An 11,878-nucleotide genomic window follows, 5' to 3' on the forward strand; every position below is an offset into this window, starting at 1 on the left:
ATTACGGAATGACATAATACTTTGATCTAACGTTGTTCAAAATTAAGAAAAAAAAAAAAATAAACGAATGAGAAGGAAAATAAAGAAAAAAGATTATTTATGTTCATGAGAGCGAAGGTAAAGAAAGTAAAATGAACCAAAGAAAATAAAATTTTATGTTCTTAAATAGGAGAGAAGAAAATTAAAGATGTCAATTTTACAAATATACTCTTATTTATTTTACAGCAGATGTAATTGATAGATATAAATATAATTTTATTAATTTTTTATAATTATTACTATTTTCTTCCTTTCATTTCCTCCTATATTTGGAAAGAAAATTAACATTATTTTCTTTTATTTTTTATTCCTTTATATTCTAAAAAAAACTCAAACCTTTTCTTTCCTTATCCAAAACCAAAGTGTAAATGTTTAAAATATTACAATTAAATTATGAAAATAAATATTTAAAAAACGTTATATTAAGTAAGAGTTGAACAAACTTAGATTCCATATGAGTTGCGATTTATCCTAAAAAGTAATACAAGAAAAGAAATAAATGGAGGTTACATTACTAAAAGCCGTTACAAATACAAGATAGTCTTGTTTTTGGGGCTCACTCTCCATACATACATACATACATACATGTATATATATATGAGAGAGATTGAAGAATCTTGCAAAAGTTGCAGAAACGCACTTCTTAAATGATACTTTCTACTTCCATTATATGAAGATTGGTCCAAAAAGACATGTCTTTGAAGGTCATACCCTTGTGCGTTTCTGCCACTTACCCTCATTCTCAATCTCAATCTCAATCTCAATCTCAATTGGGTATCTCATATTTTCTTCAAAAGAACCATACAAATCTTCTTTTCAGGATTAATCCTGCTGCATTGACTGCAAAATTGGGTCGAAGTAAAACCCATGTGGAAGGTTCCAAGCCTGCTGTGAGACCTTCTGATTTTGCTTTAAATTCAGCAAATGATGACACCCAGATCATTAAAGATTTGAACTCTCTCCCAAGTGAGTTGACTCAGTTATATCATAAATCATTCTAGGGTTTCTTTTTGCTTGAATTTGTGCTTTGGAAAAGATACAAGTCAATTGCATTTCATTCCTCAAAATCTAATATAAAAGATTGATGATGGTTTTGTCTTGTTTAACTCATTCATCTTTTGTTTGCTTCAAATTTCAAGAATGATATATGCTATTTTCTAACTTCCAAATGAAAAATAATTTTGCTTTTGCTGTCAATCAGGCCAATATTGATTTCAAAATTGCATGAGTCGTCTGAGTTTCTTATAAAGAAGTTGATAACTACTATTTATAGAAATTAGAAAATTGATGTGTTCAATCCCGAACAAATCCATATTATATATATATATATATATATATATATATGGATGAAGGATCATGTTAGAATATGAATTAAGATGAGAAACATAAGAAGAAATCTGTATCCTGACACTTTTACTCTCATCCTCACCCCGTAAATTACGTTTATCACCGGAATTGATCTGGTGCATCTCGGTGTACACCACATTAGTGTTGATGTTCAATTAGAATTTTGATATCCAGGGATGAAAATCCCTTGTTACCCTTCTCAAACCTAACCCCCTCTCTCTCTCTATATATATATATATATGTAAGTATTGTGTGTTTGATATCAGATGCTGGAAAAGGAAACTTTTAAGAGGCATTTGTGTTGTTTTGGTTGTGTTCTTGTAGATTTTGCAGAGTTCTATATTTTTTGAAAGTTGTTCTTTATCAGTACATTTTTAGATTCTTTTTATAACCTAAATTGGCAAAACTTATTTGATTAATAATATTACACACACACACACACATATATATATATATATGTATGTATGTATAATCACAATGGCAATGCGTATTAGCAGACAAATGGCTGTGTTTCTTGTTCTTTTGCCACTTTGTTTTACAGATGATGATATACGTAGCAGTTTTGTTGGTCCTGTTGAACTACTTCCAACATGGGTTTGTAATGTGTATGCTTTTGGGGTTTTGCAATACGCCAATTATTTGCACCTATGTATATATTGAGGCAAGTTCAAATGAGAATGGTAAATATTTTGAGAATTTAGGAATCAACTATTCATGAAGATAAATATTCATGATGAATAATGAAAATACATAATATTCAACATAAGTAAATATTCATGAATCTTTTAGAGTTATTCATCATGAATAATTCATGAAATAGTTCTTTCCAAGTTTTCAAAATATTTAAGGTTCTCATTTGAACCTGTCCATGTATGTATGTGTATATATATATATATATATATATATATATCATTTGTGATACATGATGATAGATATAGTAGAGAAGTGCTGATTTGCTAGAACTAATTTCTATGATGTATATGGATTAGTTAACATGATGATGATACTTAAAAACGCGATCACACAAAGATCATAAAACATTCCCATTTTTGCATATGCATTTAACACGTTTCCTTAGTCAATTCATGTTGAATACAATCTAAACGATACATGTTTTGATTGCAGAACCTTTATCTACAACCGATATTGTCTCTAATGGTAGTGATGGCTCAAAGGTCCGAGTTGCTTACAAGGTAATTGTTACAATCTTCAATCATAGATCTTGTGAATTATGTGAGAAAAGGAAGGTTGGCTCTTTTATAAGAACTCAGTAAATTCCACATAGAGGTAGGATCTGGGGGTAGGATGCACACAGACGTTGCCTCTATCTCAAGGGGTAGAAAGGTCTTTTACGTGATGACCCCTCGCTTACAAAACTAAATTTTGAAGGAACGAGCAAGTGTACCGGTGAGAACGTATATATGCAAAGAAGCAACGAGTATAGTTAACAAAAAATGCTTTAAGGATAGATGTGAGGGAAGTAGGTTAAACAAACAAGGAAAACACAAAGCCTAATACTGACACCTACCAATATCGTCGTTCAAATTGTCTTGTGTAATCATTTTCCATAAAGTTTTGATCCACAAAGTTGGCCCAAATCAATTAGCCTATCGAAAAATAATGCGCTATATTCATATGTAAAAAAGTTATAGACATTGTCTTTATGCTTGTATGTTGTTGTTGGGTAACATAGGGTGCACCTGGAGCGCATAGTGAGGCCGCTGCTCTTAAAGCGTATCCAAAATGTGAGACGGTCCCATGTGAAGAGTTTGAATCTGTATTTAAGGTATTCAATCTGTTTTTATTTTGTATTTTTTAACAAGTGTGTGATTACTTACTAGTTTAGTATGCTCAATATGCATACGATTTTTCAGCAAGTCGAGTTGTCGTTAGTGGATAAAGTCGTACTTCCAATTGAATCATCCATTGGTGGAAGTGTTCATCGAAATTATGATCTTTTCCTTCGTTATAAGTTGCATATTGTAGGAGAAGTGCAACTCAACATTGATCATTGCCTCCTCGGATTGCCAGGAGTTCAAATGGAGGAACTAGTGTGTGTTTTAAGCCACCCTCAGGTTCGTGCAACATGATCGCCTTTAATTTATTTTCTACCTGGAAAAACCCAAAAAGTTGAGCCTAGAATATCCAATTTGGATAAGACGTACAAACTCGTTCTCTACCATAAAGAGTAGAGCGGTTGTTTCCATCTTTATTTGGTGAATTTCAAATCTTTAGTTTTCAACATAATGAAAGATTAAGGGGTTGTTTACCAACACTGACTAGGTAAGCACTTACCACCACCCTCATTTACCTGAACGGTAAGATTGGTGGTAAACACCATCGTCTTTTACCCTCATTCATAGGTAAGATTCTTGGTTAACAAAATGATACTGTAAGATTGTTAATATGGAAAGTGAAGCATAGAAGTTAATACTAAATTATTTTGATAATACAGGCGCTTGATCAATGTAAGATCATGTTGAATAAGTTGAATGTCGTTAAAGTTAATACTCAAGACACTGCTGGTGCAGCTCAAGTAACCTCTTAAAGTCTATTTCATACGTTATGTATGCTTTCACTTTGTCCATTTTGCAATTTACTTTTAAGTTTTTTTAAACAGATTATAGCCTCTAAAGGCTCACGAGACACTGGAGCTATTGCGAGTTCACGAGCAGCGAAGATTTATGGGCTCGACATTCTCTCAAACAAAATCCAGGTTTGATGGATTTAATTTCTTTTGTTTCTTCGACATAAATGTGTTGTTTGTAATGCTTGATGTTTTTCTGGTGATACTATTCTTTAGCATCACAAAACATACAAACAAACCAAACGAGCCATTATATCGCACATAGGAGTGGAATCTAGGAAGGTTAAGATGTATGCACATGTAACCTCTACCCCAAAGAAAGTATCACAAAAGACATAAACTAAACCAAACAAGCCCAATATATCGCACTCAGAGGTGGGGTCAGGGAAGTGTATGCAGACCTTGACCTCTACCCCTAACAACAGCATCATAAACCTAACAAAACGAGCCAAGTATATCCCATCTAGAGGTAGGGTCTGAGAAGTGTAAGATGAGGATGACCTAACCTCTACTCTAAACAAATAGTATTACAAAACACACAAACCAAACCAAACAAACCTAGAGGTGGGGTCTGGGAACGGTAAGATATATCCAGACGTGACGTCTACCCCAGCCGGTAGTAACACACAAAGATGTTGTAATTCTTGAAGTTGATGTTAAAATTGTGATTATTCTATGTGTCTTGTTTTCATTCATTTCTTTGACCAGGATGATCCGGATAACATCACTCGTTTTTTAATTCTAGCGAGGGAACCTATAATCCCAGGGACCGTCAAACCCCATAAGGTAAAGATCATTTTATTTATCTTGTCAAATGTATTCTTTAAAGTGTATTAATGATGATGATTTTGTTTTTCTTAAGACAAGCATTGTCTTTACATTAGAAGAAGGCTCGGGAGTACTGGTCAAAGCGTTAGCAGCGTTTGCTCTTAGGGACATCAATATATCGAAGGTGAATTCTTTTTAAGAGTTTATATATTCAATATCAAACACTTGACTCGTATTCATGTACAGATCGAAAGTCGTCCACTAACAAAGTGCCCCCTCAGAATTGTTGATGATGGCAACAACGGGAGTGCCAAGTGAGTTCACTTACCTGATTCATAGAAATTTGTATTCCTTCTTGAATAGGCTAGATTTGGACTTTCTACTCAATATATGTTGGAACCCCTTATTCTCTAACGAGTAATCTGATGAGGTCCCACATATATTATGATGGTAGAAGAGCCAAGGTAAATATATGTTGGAACCCCCCATTATCTCCTTAAAGAATGAGTAATCTGATGAGGTCTCACATATATTAACATGGTAGCAGAATCAAAGTCTTATCATCTATCTACCACTTAGCCTATTTTGGATGGTGGGGGTGGGGCATGCACAATGGGGACATTTTCTCGTCAATGCATGTGGAACCCCCTTCTGTCTTTAGGGGCTATTTTAGGAAGTAATTTGATAGGATTCCACATATCCTAACATACCTGTATGTCACGGTCACGCTCGTTTCTTCCATGAACTCCTTTACATTTGATTTAATCGCCACAGGTACTTTGATTATTTCTTCTACATTGATTTTGAAGCATCAATGGCAGAGCCACGTGCCCAATATGCTCTCAGTCATCTACAGGTTGGTTTTCCGTAGTTTATATCATATATTATTTTTTATCAGATATTCAATTATCAAGTCGCAATCTTTTTCCTTTTAAAACCAGTATGAGAACTTAATACTTCATTAATAAGTTATATAAATTATGTTCTAAAGAATACCATCTTTTCAAGTTTGTAATAATCAATTTTGGGGCAGAGATATACTTAAGGAATATGAGTAATGAACCCCTCATGAGGTATACAAAAATGAAACATAACATGTTTGACTTTTAGGTCAAACATAAGAGCTTAAGATTGATGTGAAATCATTGTTTTTAAAGAAAATCATTGATGATCATATTGAAACCTTGTAACCTAATCGAACGAGAAATGTTCGATATGAACTTTAGTTTATAATTCAAACCAAATAAGACAAAACTAAACTCGAGAAGTTGTATGCTTAATTCTATAAAGTCAAAAGTAGTCCTTTTTTGGGACATAAGACATATTATTTTACATCTTATACATGGGTCGTTTGGTTGTGTTTCCACTAAGTTTCATACATTAAGTCATCCATATTGAATAAACTATGTAAATGATGTAAATGACCATTTAACCCCCTTATTGTTTGGTAATTTTTTTTCATTAGATCAAACTCGATATCAATTCATATCTATAAACTCGAAATGGTATATCATATTCACGAAACAAGCAGATAAATATGATGTTCTTCCACAATAATCAACTTAAGGGTACCAAAAGTAACAAGAACAAAACACAAGATTCAAGAAAATAATACACACCCATTAAAAAATCTTAGGGACTGTAATTCTGGAGGAGATATAAAGGACTGGATAAAACTCAAGAATCGTGTCGGATAACACTTTCCAAATACAATAATTCGACCCTATTAGCCTTGGATTCACGATTTTCGTATTGGAATAATTCTTGAGATTATTCTCACTTTCAAAGACTGTGAAAACAAGATATATATATATATATATATATATACACCTAGATTCTCGTTTTACATATTTAAATTAGAGATCGACGGTTATTGGCGGTTTAATGGTTATAACCGTTAATGGATAAGCAGTTACAACAGACTCTGGAATTCTGAAAGCAACAGGTTCACCGATAGGCTGAAGACACGTTCAGCAATAGCTGAATACTTGTTCAACAATAGTTGAATACTTGTTCAGTGATAAGCTGAAGACTATTCAGCGACAACTGATACGTGATGTTAAAGGGACTCCACCTCTAGGACCCCGTAAGGATATCGGTTTATAACGATCTAAGGTGATAAGGGAAACATTTGTAAGTGTGTACTTCGCACCTCCTAACTTACGTATGTTTGCCTCATCGTCTTAATCGATCTCAGAGTAAATCACAATTACACCAAAATGCTTGATGACACTAAAATCACCAACATTTACATCTAAAAAAATAGCAGCATTCTAGGTATGATTCAAAACCAAACTAATGACTTGTTCTCTATAATTCTTGCAGGAATTTTCTAGCTTTCTTCGGGTTCTTGGTTGCTATCCTGTAGATGAGTGTTCTTGAGGATTTCATCAACATACATGATTAGGTCTTTCAACTGTTCATCCTGCACGTGCACGTGCATGCACACACATACACAATACTTATGCCATCAATAGAACCAATATACAGAAACTACCCCTAAAGAACTTAGTAAACTTAATGTAGCAATCGGATTTCGATTGAAAATTATGAACTGTAGTTTAATTACCATATCCATTAGAAACAATTATTGAATATTAATGCAAAGCTTCAAGAAAAGCTTTGACAGTTGATTCTCCAAAAGAAGAATGGGTTTAGTTCAAGACTCTTGTGCATGTTTGTCTTGTGCATTCATCGCTTAGCATCCCAAATTTTCCCATCCCATTCATGTCGACCAATCACGTTAATATACAATCTATAGATAGAATAAAAATACCAATTATTAATATATGAAATAAAATAATTATGAGTTTTTGTGTGATCACAACATATTTTTATCCTGGGATAACCACAAAGATATATTTATCTTACCATAAAAATGACTATTCCTCAATTAGTTTATAAGACCACATTTTTCTCATAACATTTCTATAAGATGCAAAAACTTATGTTCTTTATTTCATGTTTTGCCTTATAAATGATTGAATTATGACAAATGATTTTTGGAAAGAAACATGCACAAGAATATATTGCTCAACTTTAATATTGTAACCGTAGGTATACAGGCATGTCCTCAAGTTAATAGACTAAACGAGTGACCATTTAGGAGCAAACCCGAATTCTTACTAAATGAGCTAATCCCTATGGGGGCATTTGGTTCATGGAATTCAAAAGAATTTGATGAATTGGAATGACAAGTTCTTTTGAACAAATTCCTTGACGATGTTTGATTCACATATTGAATTGATTGGATTTCTTCAAATTCCATGGTTGAGGGATTTGATCATTCATCGGCATAAGTGAATGAATTGAAATGCATTCCTTGGCGAATGGAACATATTATATAATTTGGTTTCAAAAAGACAAAAATAACTATTGCATCCAATTTAACCAATACCGCTCTCCCCTCATCCAGCAACACCTACTCCCTCCGCCACCACTACTAATGGCAATTAATATTATCACTCCACCCCCACCCCCACCCCCAGACACCCCACCCTATCACCTCATCCACCAATCCCTACCCAACTCAGCCGACAATCACATCGCCACCACCGTCCTTGTCACAACCGTCATCCACGGTCCACCCCCACCCACCACCGATACCAACACGACATGACCGTCGTCATCATGGTCGGATCCAGTTTACGGGATAGGGGCACATGCCCTCAACCAAAAGTCATAAAAGTTTGATTTGTTATTTTTTTTAAAATCCCAATTCTCATATTTATTCTAGCCTTCTTCCGTTAATGCCTCCAACATTCTTCTATTGGTGCCCCGACCCATTCATTCCTTTCAGTGTCGTAATCTTAACAATTGTTAGTGTTTTTTTTATATATAAGACATACCGTTCTTTTTGGAATATTTTTAATTTTGTTATATTATGCGTTCTTTGTTGTCTTTAGTGGTGACTTACTAAGGATTTGCAAATAACTTAAAAAGTGAATAACCCAAAAATGTTTATCATGAACCTCATTCGGTTCGGATGGGTTCGACATAGGATTTTTTTAAACCCCTTAAACTGTGATCCCGATCACATGACATTTTGGATCCGCCACTGGTCATCCTCATAGCCGTCACCCCAACATCGCCACTACCATCAATAAATATTATCATTACATTGTATCTATAGTTTAAACAAAGAAGTATTAAAATGTGATAAAGGGTATTTTCATCATTTATTGTTATTTCATTTCTAAGGCTACATTCTGCCAAACTAACATGCAAATTCCAATTCTTTGGTGAGATTATATTCCAATTCCTGTCAACCAAACACGTGGTCATATTCCATTCCAATTACTTCGAAGTCGAATTCCTTCGAAGGATTCCAGTTCCACCAAATTCCATATGTGAATCAAACAATTCCTACGGGTTGTATAATTCTCTTTAATAAAAAGAAAGAAAGATTTAACAATACATGTGTTTTTAAGTGTATAGATTAAAAGAAGAAGACAATTATCTTGTCAAAAGTCTTGAATCAAACTTCAAAATTATACTAATATTGACAAGTTTTTCTTATGGATTTAACCTAATGGGTAAGAAGATGGACATCCTTACATAATACAACTTGTAAGACTTTGCCTGATCATGACTATCTATCATCTTTATACTTGATGAGTTCATGGTTTCAATCATACATAAACTAATCATACCGAAAAGTGTATATGAAATAAATGGATCCTGGAATGAACCCTTTGAGGGTATCGATTGCATTGACACTATATGTATAGAATTAGAGAGTATACATGCTTAATAAGGGATATGCACTAACTATGGAAGGATGATCACTATCCTAAGGAAATGATTCATATAAATCATTTATGACTATTACACCCCCACAGTCTCAACGAGAGGATCTCACACATTTAGGTTATAAAAAAGCGATCAATAAGTAGAATGGTAGTTGCTTGTGAAGATATTGACATATTGGAATTTAGAAGGAACATATAAACACATAAGACATCAATCTGGGCCTTTTGCCTAAACAAAATGAATATGAAGTTCCACATGCTTGATGTGTTGGTGTTGCAGTGGGTTTCTTGACAGGTAGATGGCATATACATTGTTGCATTAAATGAACATAACATTTTAGATGAGTACATACGGTTCAAGCAAGAGATTCCTAAGACGACTAGTTTTGGTGACCGTCTTTGCAACTCTGAGATTTTCAAATTTATTGCTTGATCACGAGACTATCTTTTGGTGCTTGGAGGTCTAGAATACCAAGTTATTGTTGAGGTAAACATAGTAGTTGGAGATCAAACGACATGAAGCTGGACAACCCCCAATTGGTGTTAGAATATGCGACCAAGGAGTTAGATCAAGAAATGTTGAAACGCAAACCATGGTCAAGAGTCCCCTTAATCTATAGTCGTATTTTAGGTCACACTGATGTCGAGAAAGTGATATAATGCTCTATGATCGGACATAGTGAACTTATGAGAGAGTGCGTTCATTACACTTTGAAGTAGGGTGACATTATTGGCAGTGAGAAAAATATCATCAACATAAAGCAACAAGAAAATCGTACCATTCCTTAATGGAATATGAGCAAAGAAGTATTGCACATGTTGCATCTAAATTCCATGGATGTGACAAACATAGAGAATATCAGCAGGTGGTGATTGTTTTCGACCATATAGCATAAAGGGAATCAACAAACCTAAACAGATCCAGCCGGATCAAATAACCCTAACGGTGAATCAAAGAACTAGGCATGGGAATGAGACTAGCCCTACTAGAACCTATGTATCCGCCATGATGGGGTCGAGGATTCCCTGCAAGACCGGTGATCGAGGATGGGGATCCTCGAAAGTTAAAAGCCGGTGATGTGGACGGGGCCGTGTAATGTGATCCTTGTCCCCGTATATTAAATATATTATATATTTATTACTAAATAGATTGTATATCTATTATTAAATATATTATTTATAAATAATTAGATTTAAAAATAGTATTTTGATCTTTTTTTCTTAGATACATTTTTTCTGACTTGTCTTACATTATGTATGATATGGTAATTTTGTTCACATATGCATATATGATACTCCGTAAAAGAAACTTTTAGGAAATATGTGAGATTTAAACTTGGACCATTATCGATCGAGTATAGTGTTTAACACATTTCACTAAAAATATCTCACATAAACGAGGAAAAAATCCATGATTCCTTGTTGGGGATGGGGATATAATGCATATTTCTTAGCAAGGACAGGGATGGACGGAGATTGGGATCGGGGACGGAGATTGGGATGGGGATTGGGGGTCCCCATCCCATTCCCATCCCTACAAAGAACCCCAACAAGGTCACATGAAGAAAAATGTTATTAACATCTAGTTGATATATGAGCCATGACTACGATACTTCCAAGGCACCAACGGTGGATGCATATACATGGCTGGTGGTTGGTTTAACAATGGACTAATGTTTCTTCATAGTTAATCCCAAACTGTTGTGTTTTCTATGGAATACAAGTTGCACCTTGTATATGTGCAAATAGCCATCCTATTAAACATGTGGCAGAATAACCACATGCAATGGATTATCATTACGTCATGAAGATGTGAAACCAAAGGCGAATTCTTATTGGTCTACAAAACATTGTATTAGCGTTTCATGGTAGCCTTTTAGTTTGGGTTTCTGAGAGCTTGTGTTATGGAGGTACATGGGATATGGGTAGATTAGGTGGTTATATAGAGTTTGAGAAATTGGTAGAGTTTTAATATCTCATGCATAATGTAGGTTGTCATGAAGTAGGTTGGTAGTGTTGGGTAGTACCATTGTGGGTTGGCTTGCGGGTAAAAGGTTTCCATTGCTAGGCTGTTGATTTTAGGTAGGAGGGCGTTGGGGTGGTGGGTTGGTGTGGCAAGGTATGGTTTGAGAGATTCAAGAGGGGTTGGGTGATCATGATTGAGGCTAAACCAAATACGAGTAAGAGCATTGGTCAAAACTAGGGGTTAGAAAAGTGTAGGGAAATGGATTTTGGGGGGATCGCTCAGCATAAGGAAAGACGGTCTCAGAACACTCGTAGCCTCGGAATTAAGATAGGAAGCCTAAAAACAAGCATTAGGTAGAACTGAGGGGGATAGAGTTTATGAGGTCATTTTCCTAGTTGATTTGGATAACATGCATGTCTA

At 34.7% G+C, this 11,878-nt stretch overlaps 1 protein-coding gene across 1 annotated transcript; it reads left to right on the forward strand.

The window, feature by feature from the left end:
* Positions 1-731: 731 nt before the first annotated feature.
* LOC112523847 (arogenate dehydratase/prephenate dehydratase 1, chloroplastic-like) lies at positions 732-7,123 on the forward strand. Its single transcript, XM_025133520.1, has 11 exons — positions 732-1,005; positions 2,512-2,579; positions 3,080-3,172; positions 3,261-3,461; positions 3,842-3,922; positions 4,007-4,102; positions 4,682-4,759; positions 4,836-4,925; positions 4,988-5,055; positions 5,516-5,597; positions 7,067-7,123. The coding sequence occupies exons 1-11, from the start codon at positions 732-734 to the stop codon at positions 7,121-7,123; spliced, it is 1,188 nt and encodes a 395-aa protein (XP_024989288.1).
* The last annotated feature ends 4,755 nt before the right edge of the window (positions 7,124-11,878 follow it).

The sequence above is a fragment of the Cynara cardunculus genome (assembly GCF_001531365.2).
Source record: "Cynara cardunculus var. scolymus isolate 2C chromosome LG 12, CcrdV1, whole genome shotgun sequence".
In the NCBI taxonomy this organism is placed as follows: Eukaryota; Viridiplantae; Streptophyta; class Magnoliopsida; order Asterales; family Asteraceae; genus Cynara; species Cynara cardunculus.

What these genes read in the sequence shown, in the direction of transcription:
- LOC112523847 (XM_025133520.1), top strand. Translation starts at nt 732, where the DNA reads ATGTCTTTGAAGGTCATACCCTTGTGCGTTTCTGCCACTTACCCTCAT. An exon ending in GTGTTTTAAGCCACCCTCAG is followed by an intron (nt 3,462 to 3,841) that starts GTTCGTGCAACA and finishes TTGATAATACAG; the next exon opens with GCGCTTGATCAATGTAAGAT. An exon ending in GGACCGTCAAACCCCATAAG is followed by an intron (nt 4,760 to 4,835) that starts GTAAAGATCATT and finishes GTTTTTCTTAAG; the next exon opens with ACAAGCATTGTCTTTACATT.